Source organism: Mesoplodon densirostris, chromosome 14 (genome assembly GCF_025265405.1).
Source record: "Mesoplodon densirostris isolate mMesDen1 chromosome 14, mMesDen1 primary haplotype, whole genome shotgun sequence".
Lineage (NCBI taxonomy): Eukaryota > Metazoa > Chordata > Mammalia > Artiodactyla > Ziphiidae > Mesoplodon > Mesoplodon densirostris.
The window spans coordinates 88,309,243-88,323,587 of NC_082674.1; the positions used below are offsets into that span (position 1 = coordinate 88,309,243).

Below are 14,345 nucleotides of genomic sequence, written 5' to 3' on the forward strand. Positions count from 1 at the left end.
GGAATCTAAAAAAATGTACAAATGAACTTATCTACAAAACAGAAATAGAGTTACAGATGAAGAAAACAAACTTATGGTTATACGGTGTAAGAGGGGGAAGGATAAATTGGAAGATTGGGACTGACATATACACAGTACTATATATAAAATAGATAACTAATAAAGACCTACTGTATAGCACAGGGAACTCTACCCAATATTCTGCAATAGTCTATATGGGAAAAGTATCTTAGAAAGAGTGGATATATGTATATGTATAACTGATTTACTTTGCTGTACACCTGAAACTATGACAACATTGTAAATCAACTACAGTTCAATAAAAAAAATTTTTAAATATTGCCAACTGTAAGTATGATAATTTGATTGTGACTATTTTTTAATAATATAGTCTTTATGTTTTAGACATACCTGAAATATTTTGGATGAAACACCATGTGTGTGACATATTTTGAAATAATGTATAAAGAGAGTAGATGGGAATAGAAATGAAACAAGTTGTCCATGAGTTGAAAATTATCAAAGCTGAATAATAAGAGTTCATTAAATTCTTCTGTGTACTTATTACATATGTTTGGAAATTTTCCATTATATAATTTTTAATTAAATTAGGTCAATTGGATAACCATACAAAAATTAATTTGACTGTCATCTCACTCCATACCCAAAAAATATCAACTCCATGTACATTATAGATCTATATCCATAATATACTATCAGAGACTATATTTTTGACGTTGGGGTATATAGAAAGATTTCTAAAATAAGACACAAAAAACACAAAAGATAAAGGAAAGGATAAATAATTGCTTTACATTAACATTAAAAATTTAAGAATTTCTCTTCACACACACAAAAAAACAAAAATCATTAAGAGAGTGAAAAAGCCAACCACAAGGTGGTAGAACATATTTGCAATATGTATAACAGTCAAAGGGCTCATATACATAATACATAACAAATAGCTATGTGCCATTAAGAAAAAAAACAAGTAATAGAAAATGGATAAGAGACTTGAATAAGAAAGTCACAAAAGAGGAACTTTAGGTAGGACGTATGGGTGTGTGTCTGTGTGTGTGTGTGTGTGTGCGTGTAATACATACATATATATTATATATATTATTTATATGTATGTATGAATAAGGGCTCTTATTCATTAGTAATCAAGGAAATTCTAATTAAAGCCATCAGGACCCAGAAGGCTAAAAGTAAGACAATTGACAATACCAAGTGTTAGCAAGGATAAAGAATCATGAAAACTTTTATACATGTAAATTTATGGAAGTATAAATTTAGGTGGCTACTACCTTGGAAAGCTGGCATTTTCCACTGAAATTAAAGATATGCATAATCCATGTCCCAATATTTCACTCATAGGACAATACCCAACAGAACTGTGTGAACATTACTCTGAGCTGGTATAAGTTTTAATAACTATATTATTTGCAATATGGCTGTGAGATAATATATATATATATATATATATATATATATATATATATATATATATATATATATATATATATATATATTTCTATTATAGGTCCCTATGGAGCCTTCCCAGGAACAGATCCCCATGTCCCCTGCTTCTTGTTTTTAGAAGAGCTTTAGCCTCCTAAAACCTTCCCTGAATGACAATGAGCAAATTTAATCAGAGAAATGCAGACACTAAGGAAAAGAGTCAAGCAAGAAACAATAATAGTAGTTTAGCTATAAGACAAAGTCAAGCACTTCTAGTTCCTCCTTAAAGGTTATAGATAATATCCTGAGCCATATCCTCGAGTTGTTTTGCAGATACTAAAACCCCCAACAGGTGAAAGAAGTTAACTCCTGACCACCAGCATGTAGACCCCAGACCAGCTGGAAATAGAAGGTTGATGATGTTGACTCTGAAACACCACTGTTACCTCACCACCAACAAATCAGAATATCCATGAGCTGATCAAGCACCCTGCAACCCTCTTCCTCACATTGCACTTTAACCTTTCCCTGAAAGCCAACAGGGATTTTGGGTCTTCTGTGCATGAGCCTCCCATTCTCCTTTCTTGGCCCTGCAGTAAATGTTGTACTTTCCTTCACTACAACCCAGTGTTGGTAAATAGGCTTTGCTGTGTGTTGGGCGAGTGGACTCAAGCTTGGTTCAGTAACAGTCTCTGCTCCTGGTTCCTGGCACAGAGCTCCTGAAATCCTTGTACTTTGATTTGAATAGGATTTTAAGAGACTTTCTCCAAAGAAGCCAACAGGTATGTGAAAGATGCTGAACATCACTAATCAGGGAAATGCCAATCAAAACCACAATGAAATATCACTTCACATCTGTTAGGATGGCTGGTATCAATCAGTCAATCAATCAATAGTCAACAAGTGTTGGCAAGGTTGTGGAGAAAGTGGAATGTTTGCACACAGTTGGTGGGAATGTGAAATGTGCAGTTGTTATGGAAAACAGTATGGAAGTTCCTCAAAAAATTAAAAATAAAACTACCATATGATCCAGCCGTCCCACTTCTGGGTATTTATCCAAAAGAATTGAAATCAGGATCTTGAAGACATATTTGCACTCCCACATTTATTGCAACACTCTTCACAATAGCCAAGGTATGGAAACCACCTAAATGTCTATTGTCCAATGAATGGATAAAGAAAATGTGGTATATAGAGACAATGGAATATCATTCAGCATTAAAAAGGAAGGAAATCCCACTATATGTGACAAAATGGATGAGCTTTGAGGACATTATGCTAAGTCACAGAAAGGTAAATACTTCATGATTCCACTTACATGAGGTACCTAAAATAGCCAAACTCATAGAAGCAAAAAGGAGAATGGTGATTGCCAGGGCAGGGAGGAGGAGGAATGGGGAGTTAAAGTACAACAGGTAAAAAGTTTTGGTTAAAAGGAAAAAGTTCTAGAGATCTGCTGTACAACATTGTGCTTATAATTAACAATACTGTACAGTACACTTAAAAATTTGTTAAGAGTGTAGATCTTACATTAAGTATTTTGAGCATCATTTTTTTTTAAGTAATTTCCAACAAGCCAAACTGTAGGGATAATTTGGCTAATAGCACCTGACCACCGGGAGCATGACCCCCATGTATATCATGACCCTTTGGGCCCAGGACAAGAGACCTTCATAGTAAGTGCTCAAAAATAGATACTGAAAAAATGAAAACAAAATTAGGTCCATACTTTTGTGGATGTATTTCCACAATAAGTGTTTTTAATTCCTAAAGGAGAGAGTGATAACTTATTAATACGACTTCTCTAAATTTGTTCTCTGAGAAAATCTGATGTAGGTATGGCTTAAAAATGAAAATATATCCATTACTTATAACAAGAGAGAATGAAAAGTAGCTCTATTATGAGAAAGGAGGCAATTTCCAAAAGATTGACACAATCCTTCTGTAAGTAGCACATTTCTCACTAGAGGGAGCTCAGAACCCACTGACCAATGGCTAGAAGAGCAGAATAAAATGTCACCACTAGGGGATAAACGATTTCCAAAAGCTGGGAATATTTCATCTGCCAATTTTCTTTCAATTATTAACCTCTTCAATTTTTAAATTATATAAAAGATGAATAATGTAAAGTTTCCTAATAACCAGTTGATTAATTTAATAAGCTAGTATTGTAAATAAGTATAGTGGGGGCAAATAAGATATATGGCATTATTCATGCCCTCTTGGGGGAAGAAATTCCTCGTATTCATGAGAAAGGGCAAATAATATAAAGTAGTGATGATTATGGGTACCTAAAAAGGCTTCTTGCTCTCTTGTTGCTCCACCCGTTTCTAAAGGTAACTCTGTGGGGCTGTCCTTCTTATCTCTGTGCTTCTTTTTAAATTACATCCCCATTTTTCAAATACATTTTTTTTTCTTATGGACCAACGTATTTAACCAGGTTCGATTGAAGCCTTGATGCTTGGAAGCAATCATTTGATGTTTGCTTATTTGTGCACCTATCATTTATGTGCAGATTCTACTGTGTAGATTTTACTGTTTAGCTTTCAGAGACAATCTCAAACACACACACACCTGCGGTTTTTTGCTTGTGTTTTGTCTTTTTTAATTCTTGGTTGGAGAGAGAACTTCACTCTCTCCAGAAAGTAGAAGAGCAGATCCGGTCCCAGTCCAGGATGTGGGCATAACGCCTGATTCCCAGATACGGTTTGCACAAGGAGAGCCTGTGAGTGCAGCTTTCCGTGGAACTCACCTCCGGAAGTCAGCGAGATTCTCTGCAACCATCTGCGCAAGCTGGCCTTGCAAAGTAAAGACAGCGCTCTACCTACCTCAGCCTGGGAACCGAACTCTGTCGAACAGATCGAAGGAAGCAAAGCACGCATGCGCATGGAGAAGCTGGAGTTGAAGACGCGCGGGTCGGGCGCACGCATGCGGCGGAAAGGCGGGAGGCGGAAGCGCGCGCCTGGGTGGTTGCTGTAGCCCTGGGTTTGCCAGAGCCGGAAGTGAGCCTGCTATGGCTCACAGGCCGAAAAGGACTTTCCGGCAGCGCCGAGCGGACTCTAGTGACAGCGACAGCACCCAGGAACCATTTGCTGAACCCGGGGCGTCGAGGGAGCAGGCAGACCTGGGCCCTGCGGAGGAAGGGCTGCCGTCTGGAGGAGGCCGCGCGGAAGCGGCGGAACTACCCCGCCGGGCCCGGGGCCGGGGCCGCGGCCGTGTCTGGGCCAGTTCCCGGCACGCCGCGAGAGCGGCTGCGCGTTTGGACGGAGGCTCGGACGTCCCAGGTGACGCGGGGCAGCAGGGTGGGTGCCCGGGGCGGGGTGTGGGGAGGATGGGGAAAGAGCCCGCGGGGTTCTCTAAAGGTTTCTGCAACCTTTTGCCAGCCACGAACAACGATGAATCGCGGAGATAACCTGCCTGCGAACACTGGCCTGCTGCCTGCATCTCCGTATTGGGCCCCTTGGGGGAGTAGAAAGAATACTGCATGGTTTGGGCTTGTCCGTGTTTGCACTGTCAGATAAACCCTCACCAATTATATATAGCTTTAGTGCTGCACTTTATGCTTAGAAGAACCTAAATCGTCACAGAAGAGTTTAAAAATTCCTAATACTCCTAGGTAGGTGAAGGTACTTTCTGTCCCCAATTCTTTTCCTCGAAAACAAGCAAAACGATACACTAGAAAAATTTAGGTGACAGGCTTTGGGACATTTTCTTTTGCGTTTTGTTTTTTAATCGGTTATTTAAAGAAAAGATAAAAATAGCAATATATGCCACTAACAGATTGGTGACCCTGTAGAGTACCAATAATGGTGTTAAATACAATGTAGTAATTTTGAAGTACCTTTGCATTCTTAAAAGTAGAATTCAAGCAGCATAAACTTGTTTACGTAAGATGTGTTCTAGTTTGAATTGGAGTTTAATAATAATATGGTTAAAAATAAAACTGTATAGTTAGGAAAAGTTAGAAATAAAAACACAGGAACAAGGACTTGGAAGGAACTTGTATAAGTAGGGTCTTGAAGTTTAAATACATTAACTTCTGACTCAGACACACATAAAAGTATTTGAGATTATGTTTCATTCTAAAAGGAACTTCTAAAAAAATTCAATAGTGAAGCTCGTAGTAAAGGCCCTAAAAGCAACCAGCTTCTCCAAATAAATGGCACTTTTTATCTACTTTTGTCTGCAAACCATGTTTCTCCAGGATACCTAACACTCAGGTTTAATGAACTGAGGTAATCCCCAGCCTGTTAACATGAGTAGAATCTCCAGTTTGTCACCTGTGGATGATGCCACCAATAGAATGATGATTCAGCATTTCTGGCTTGTCACAGGATGAAATAACCATGTAGAAAACAAACCTATGTTGCTAATGATATGTTACATAATTTATTATTATTTTCAAGACAGTATACATGGTATAATTTCAATAAATAAAAAAGTATCTGTAAAAAAAACTATAGTTTTTGGTTAGTCTTGAGGTAAAAAAGTTTTCTCCCCACTATTTTTAGTCCAGGTGATTTTGGTGATTTCTTAGTCAGTGTTAAAATCACTTGTTTATCTGAAGTTCTGATGACTTTTAAAATATTTTTTTCTTTATGTAAGAGTCATCTGGTTAAACTTTAATGGGGGGTGGGGGGGGTGGGGCCCAGGAGTTGCCTCTTCTCTTGCCTTCCAAAACAGTGAAACAGTGGTTCTCAAACATTTTGGTCTTAAGAGTACCCTTTTGGTCTTAAAGGTATACCCTTTATACTCTTAAAAATAATTAAGGATCCCAAAGAGCTTTTGTTTCTGTGGATTATATCTATAATATTTACCATCTTAGGAATTAAGATAAATTTTTATTAATTCTTTTTAAAAATTAACTCATTATATGTAGGGATAAGAAACATTTTTATGAAAAATAACTTTTCTGATAAATAGTAAGAGACGTTTTCAATTTGCAAATCTCTTTAATGTCTGGCTTAATGGAAGACAGCTGAATTCTCACAGATATTTCTGCATTCAGTCTATTGAAATGTGTTGTTTTGTTTGAATGTATGAAGAAAACCAGATAGATGACTAGGAGTACTTAAGAGCCTTTTTAGTTCATTAAAGGTGTTCTGCTTTAATATTACAATGAAGCTCAAAAAGTAATAGGTTCTTGGGGCTTCCCTGGTGGCGCAGTGGTTGAGAGTCCGCCTGCCGATGCAGGGGACACGGGTTCGTGCTCCGGTCCGGGAAGATCCCACATGCCGCAGAGCAGCCGGGCCTGTGAGCCATGGCCGCTGAGCCTGCGTATCCGGAGCCTGTGCTCCGCAACGGGAGAGGCCACAACAGTGAGAGGCCCTCATACCGCAAAAAGAAAAAAAATAATAATAATAGGTTCTTAAAGGTTAGTTTGCAGTGTGTGTCGACTGAAGAAAATGCACAACGTGAAAGTTTGTGAGTTGTTTTATTTGGAGCAAAATGAGAACTATAGCCCAGGAGACAGCGTTTCAGGTAGCTTTGAGAAACTGCTCCACAGAGGTAGGGGAGAGGTCAGTGTTACATATGATATTAGTGAAGAGGGGTTTGTGCGGTCAGACACACATTTTGGCAGAACCTTGCTGCTAGTCATGAGGAGCAGACGTCACCATTAATGATTTTAGTGCTTTTCCAGATATGAGGAGTTGTAAGGATTGGGCTTATAAAATCTTCTGAAAATATCTGTCTGAAGGCCTGTTCTGCCAGTTTTTCCCAAAGCACAGAGTACCTCATTCCTCAGCTCTGCCCTGAACTCCTTTCAGGGTGTGTTGAAAATCAGCAGCTACAGCAGTTTGTGACTTAATCCTTGTAGATGCAGAAGGCAAGTGCTAAGTTTTAGTTGGCATGAGGAAGCTGAAACCATATCAGTCAATTCTTTGTACTCCACTATAGTAAAATCTGTCAGTGTGTTTTGCACTTTGAATGGCTTTTACCCATGCATGATTGGTAACATCATGCATTGACTCTTTGGAAAGTAGTGGTTCACCCAGTTGCAGTTCTTGCAAGTGTTGGTACAATTTATTACAATGTCAAAAAAAATCTCTTAATGCTACTACTGACATCATCAGTCTTTAAGTATTGGAAAGCTATCAAGTTCACAGTAGAGGGTGTGCTTTCCCAAAATTATAGACTTCACTTGCAACCTCTAATCTTGAAGTGGTAGGCACGACTTTGCTCGTTTTTAAGAAAATGTTTGTCAGATACCCGTGTCTGAATAACTAGAGTTTGTCTGTCATTCTTTCAAGTAGAAAGGTTTTCCTCCTCGAAGACAGTGGTTAAGTTCAACTTGCAGCTCATCACACAAGTGCTTTACCTTGAGGCAACCATTGCATTTCAGTATGCGCCAGAAGTGCTTTATGCATGCTTCCATTTTGATCCACAGAATATTAAAAAGATATGTACTCAGGGCCAAAATTTAATAAAATTAATTTTTTATTGCTTCATTAAGGACAATAAGTGAAACTGACTATTTTTCTTGCTAGTACAAGGTGGAAAAGAATACAGTGGATGCTTCTGCAGATTGGTATCACTGTTACGATTCATACTAAAAAATTAGCAGTTTTACCCACCAATGGAGTAAAAAGGGCAAGTAACATGTTAATGTTGTGATGAAAGTAGTTTGGGTTTTCCCTCAGACCCGCTGAAAGGGTCTGAGGGACCTCCAAGGGTAGATGAATCATACTCTGAGAACCACTGCTCTGGTGTAACTTTACTTCACTTTAAGAAGATGTAGGAGTTGTCATAAATAGCAGTAGCTAAGAAAGATATAAGCTACAGCTATATTACTTGTCTTTTACACTTGATCTTAGCCAAATGGCCAAGAAGTGATATATTACTTTGTCTTTTAATTCTTGATTTTTACTCCAGCTTTTTTGAAATTTATATAGGTTTTCTAATTAAGGAACATTCTTAATATAAGAGTACTTATTTATGTAATCTTAAATCTTAAGATTATTCACAACTATTACAAAATATTTGTGAACTAACAAGTCCTTTTTTGTCAATAATACCATAAATTCCTTTACATTTTGCTCATTCAATTCTCACAATACCTCTGTGGGTGTTCTCTCTTAATGCTGTCTTTGTTTAATAGGTTAATTGACTGTGTCCTTTCCAGAATCACACAGTGGAAATAGATCCATGATTTGGTTTGAGGCTACAGTACTCATTATAGTACTTCTTACCACCAGCCATTGAAATGTAACTTAGTATTTATATTACAAGAGCCTAAATTCCAGAGTTGGATGAAATTAGATTGAAAGCCCAGCTTCTCTATTTAGTAACTTTGTGACATTGGACATGTTATTTAGCCTTTCCAATCCTTAGTTTTCTCATCAGTAATAACATTTACTTTATAGAGTTCTGAATGTTAAATGAAATAAATCTTGTAAAACAGACTTCAGTGTGCCTAGCACATAGGAAATGTACGTTAAGTATTCTTTTCTTTTTCTATTTATTCACTATCACTATTTTTCTTTTTTCATTTAAATATTCTTTCACTTTTTGTCATTTTCTTTTTTCTCTTATGTTCCCTTTCCTCTTTTCATTTCATTCTTTAATGAAGGGAGTATTTTACTAGTTAAGTAGATAACACAAATAGGATACATCCTTGTACATTTATTAGACCATGCATTGATTTCAGAAAGAATGGAAATTAGAGAAAAATCTGCATATCTACTTTAAATATGTAGAGTAAAATTAAAACACCATATTTTACAAATGCCATGTGTTGTTCACAATTTCAATTATTGATTCCAACATCTTGACTCTTTCTTGTTATATTCAAGAAAACATCCTGTTAGAATCCAGAGCGGTTGATCTTTCAACAGACGAAGAGGATGGAACACATCATGCTTCAGAAAGTAAAGATGATCAGAGTTCATCTTCCAATACCTCTAGCTCTCTGGAAGAAGAGTTTACATCACTAGGTTGGTAACTTTTGAATTTTGTTTAAGAACTTTATTTCTAGGCAGCTGAAAGCACGGACCCCAGAGACGGGGGTGGGACGATGGGGCTGCTGTTGCCGCCACCAAGAGACCTGTGTGTGAGCGCAGGTCACTGTCCATGCCCCCCTTCCGGGGAGCCTGTGCAGCCCGTCACTGCCGGGATCCCAGGATCCAGGGACGGTTTCCCCAGGAGAGCGCATGGCGCGCCTCGGGCTGGTGCTACGTCACGCTGGCCTCTGGCGCCGCAGGCTTGCCCCGCACTCTGTGCCCCTCCTTCCCCCCTGGCCTCAGTGAGCCAGAGTCCCCGAAGCGGCTGCTCCTTTAACCCTGTCCTGTCTGAGGGAGGAACAGATGCCCTCCGGCGACCTACAGGCAGAGGCAGGGCCAAATCCAAAGCTGAGACCCGGGAGCTGTGAGAACAAAGAAGAGAAAGGGAAATCTCTCCCAGCAGCCTCAGAAGCAGCAGACTAAAACTCCACAATCAACTTGATGTACCCTGCATCTGTGGAATACATGAATAGACAAGGAATCATCACAAATTGAGGAGTCTGAGCCGTGTGGATGAAAGGTTCTTGGTGCTTCAGCCAGCAGTCAGTGCTGTGCCTCTGAGGTGGGAGAGCCAACTTGAGGACACTGGTCCACAAGAGACCTTCCAGCTCCACATAATATCAAATGGCGAAAATCTTCCAGAGATCTCCATCTCAACACCAGCACCAGCTTCACTCAACGATCAGCAAGCTACAGTGCTGGACACACTATGCCAAACAACTAGCAAGACAGGAACACAACGCCACCCATTAGCAGAGAGGCTGCCTAAAATCATAAAAAGTCCACAGACACCCCAAAACACACCACCAGACGTGGACCTGCCCACCAGAAAGACAAGATCCAGCCTCATCCACCAGAACATAGGCACTAGTCCCATCCACCAGGAAGCCTACACAACCCACTGAACCACCCTTAGCCACTGCGGACAGACACCAAAAACAACGAAAACTACAAACCTGCAGCCTGCAAAAAGGAGACCCCAAACACAGTACGTTAAGCAAACTGAGAAGACAGAGAAACACACAGCAGATGAAGGAGCAAGATAAAAACCCACCAGACCTAACAAATGAAGAGGAAATAGGCAGTCTACCTGAAAAAGAATTCAGAATAATGATAGTAAAGATGATGCAAAATCTTGGAAATAGAATAGACAAAATGCAAGAAACAGTTAACAAGGACCTAGAAGAACTAAAAATGAATCAAGCAACGATTAGAAACACAATAAGTGAAATTAAAAATACTCTAGATGGGATCAATAGCAGAAAAACTGAGGCAGAAGAACGGATAAGTGATGTGGAAGATAAAATACTGGAAATAACTACTGCAGAGCAGAAGAAAGAATAAGGAATGAAAAGAACTGAGGACAGTCTCAGACCTCTGGGACAACATTAAACGCACCAACATTCGAATTATAGGGGTTCCAGAAGAAGAAGAGAAAAAGAAAGGGACTGAGAAAATATTTGAAGAGATTATAGTTGAAGACTTCCCTAATATGGGAAAGGAAATAGTTAATCAAGTCCTGGAGGCACAGAGAGTCCCATACAGGATAAACCCAAGGAGAAATACGCCAAGACACATATTAATCAAACTGTCAAAAATTAAATACAAAGAAAAAATATTAAAAGCAGCAAGGGAAAAACAACAAATAACACACAAGGGAATCCACATAAGGATAACAACTGATCTTTCAGCAGAAACTCTGCAAGCCAGCAGGGAGTGGCAGGACATATTTAAAGTGATGAAGGAGAAAAAACTGCAACCAAGATTACTCAGCAAGGATCTCATTCAGATTTGATGGAGAAATTAAAAGGTTTACACACAAGAAAAAGCTGAGAGAGTTCAGCACCACCAAACCAGCTTTACAACAAATGCTAAAGGAACTTCTCTAGGCACGAAACACAACAGAAGGAAAAGACCTACAATAACGAACCCAAAACAATTAAGAAAATGGGAATAGGAACATACATATCGATAATTACCTTAAATGTAAATGGACTAAATGCTCCCACCAAAAGACACAGATTGGCTGAATGGATACAAAAACAAGACCCATATATATGCTGTCTACAAGAGACCCACTTCAGGCCTAGAGACACATTCAGACTGAAAGTAAGGGGATGGAAAAAGATATTCCATGCAAATGGAAACCAAAAGAAAGCTGGAGTAGCAATTCTCATTTAAGACAAAATAGACTTTAAAGACTACTAGAAGAGACAAAGAAGGACACTACATAATGTTCAAGGGATCGATCCAAGAAGAAGATATAACAATTGTAAATATTTATACACCCAACATAGGAGCACCTCAATACATAAGGCAAATACTAACAGCCATAAAAGGGGAAATCGACAGTAACACATTCATAGTAAGGGACTTTAACACCCCACTTTCACCAATGGACAGATCATCCAAAATGAAAATAAATAAGGAAACACAAGCTTTAAGTGATACATTACACAAGACGAACTTAATTGATATTTATAGGACATTCCATCGAAAAACAACAATACACATTTTTCTCAAGTGCTCATGGAATATTCTCCAGGATAGATCATATCTCAGGTCACAAATCAATCCTTGGTAAATTTAAGAAAATTGAAATTGTATCAAGTATCTTTTCCGACCACAATGCTATGAGACTACATATCAATTACAGGAAAAGATCTGTAAAAAATACAAACACATGGAGGCTAAACAATACTTAATAACGAAGTGATCACTGAAGAAATCTAGGAGAAAATAAAAACATACCTAAAAACAAATGACAATGGAGACACAATGACCCAAAACCTATGGGATGCAGCAAAAGCAGTTCTAAGAGGGAAGTTTATAGCAATACAATCCTACCTTAAGAAACAGGAAACATCTCAAATAAACAACCTAACCTTGCACCTAGAGCAATTAGAGACAGAAGAACAAAAACACCCCAAGGTTAGCAGAAGGAAAGAAATCATAAAAATCAGATCAGAAATGAATGAAAAAGAAATGAAGAAAACGATAGCAAAGATCAAAACTAAAAGCTGGTTCTTTGAGAAGATAAACAAAATTGATAAACCATTAGCCAGACTCATCCAGAAAAAAAGGGAGAAGACTCAATAGAATTAGAAATGAAAAAGGAGAAGTAACAACTGACACTATAGAAATACAAAAGATCATGAGAGATTACTACAAGCAACTCTATGCCAGTAAAATGGACAACCTGGAAGAAATGGACAAATTCTTAGAAATGCACAACCTGCCAAGACTGAATCAGGAATAAATACAAAATATGAACAGACCAATCACAAGCACTGAAATTTAAACTGTGATAAAAAATCTTCCAACAAACAAAAGCCCAGGACCAGATGGCTTCACAGGCGAATTCTATCAAACATTTAGAGAAGAGCTAACACCTATCCTTCTCAAACTCTTCCAAAATATAGCAGAGGGAGGAACACTCCCAAACTCATTCTACGAGGCCACCATCACCTTGATACCAAAACCAGACAAGGATGTCACAAAGAAAGAAAACTAGAGGCCAATATCACTGATGAACATAGATGCAAAAATCCTCAGCAAAATACTAGCAAACAGAATCCAACAGCACATTAAAAGGATCGTACACCATGATCAAGTGGGGTTTGTTCCAGGAATGCAAGGATTCTTCAGTATACGCAAATCAATCAGCATGATACACCATATTAACAAATTGAAGGAGAAAAACAGTATGATCATCTCAATAGATGCAGAGAAAGCTTTCAACAAAATTCAACACCCATTTATGATAAAAGCCCTGCAGAAAGTAGGCATAGAGGGAACTTTCCTCAACATAATAAAAGCCATATATGACAAACCCACAGCCAACATCATCCTTACTGGTGAAAAACTGAAACCATTTCCACTAAGATCAGGAACAAGACAAGGTTGCCCACTCTCACCATTCTTATTCAACATAGTTTTGGAAGTTTTAGCCACAGCAATCAGAGAAAAGGAAATGAAAGGAATCCAAATAGAAGAAGTAAAGCTGTCACTGTTTTCATAGGACATGATACTATACATAGAGAATCCTAAAGATGCTACCAGAAAACTACTAGAGCTAATCAATGAATTTGGTAAAGTAGCAGGATTCAAAATTAATGCACAGAAATCTCTGGCATTCCTATATAGTAATGATGAAAAATCTGAAAGTGAAATCAAGAAAACACTCCCATTTACCATTGCAACAAAAAGAATAAAATATCTAGGAATAAGCCTACCTAAGCAGACAAAAGACCTGTATGCAGAAAATTATAAGACACTGATGAAAGAAAGATGATACAAATAGATGGAGAGATATACCATGTTCTTGGATTGGAAGAATCAACATTGTGAAAATGACTCTACTACCCAAAGCAATCTACAGATTCAATGCAAATCCTATCAAACTACCAATGGCATTTTTCACAGAACTAGAACAAAAAATTTCACAATTTGTATCGAAACACAAAAGACCCCTAATAGCCAAAGCAATCTTGAGAACGAAAAATGGAGCTGGAGGAATCAGGCTCCCTGACTTCAGACTATACTACAAAGCTACAGTAATCAAGACAGTATGGTACAGGCACAAAAACAGAAAGATCAATGGAACAGGTCAGAAAGCCCAGAGATAAACCCACGCACATATGGTCACCTTATCTTTGATAAAGGAGGCAAGAATATACAGTGTAGAAAGGACAGCCTCTTCAATAAGTGGTGCTGGGAAAACTGGACAGGTACATGTAAAAGTATGAGATTAGATCACTCCCTAACACCATACACAAAAATAAACTCAAAATGGATTAAAGACCTAACTGTAAGGCCAGAAACTATCAAACACTTAGAGGGAAACATAGGCAGAACACTCTATGACATAAATCAGAGCAAGAT

The 14,345-nt window shown here is 38.3% G+C and overlaps 1 protein-coding gene across 3 annotated transcripts in view; it reads left to right on the top strand.

Annotated features, from left to right (window-relative positions):
* The first annotated feature begins 4,436 nt into the window (after nt 1-4,436).
* GCFC2 (GC-rich sequence DNA-binding factor 2) overlaps nt 4,437-14,345 on the top strand; it is a 68,133-nt gene continuing 58,224 nt past the window's right edge. For all 3 annotated transcript variants that reach the window (XM_060117815.1, XM_060117816.1, XM_060117817.1), the window contains exons 1-2: nt 4,437-4,745; nt 9,255-9,395. In XM_060117815.1, coding sequence (XP_059973798.1) covers nt 4,475-4,745; nt 9,255-9,395 — 412 coding nt within the window. In that variant the 5' untranslated portion in view covers nt 4,437-4,474. The remainder of the gene's footprint in view (nt 4,746-9,254; nt 9,396-14,345) is intronic.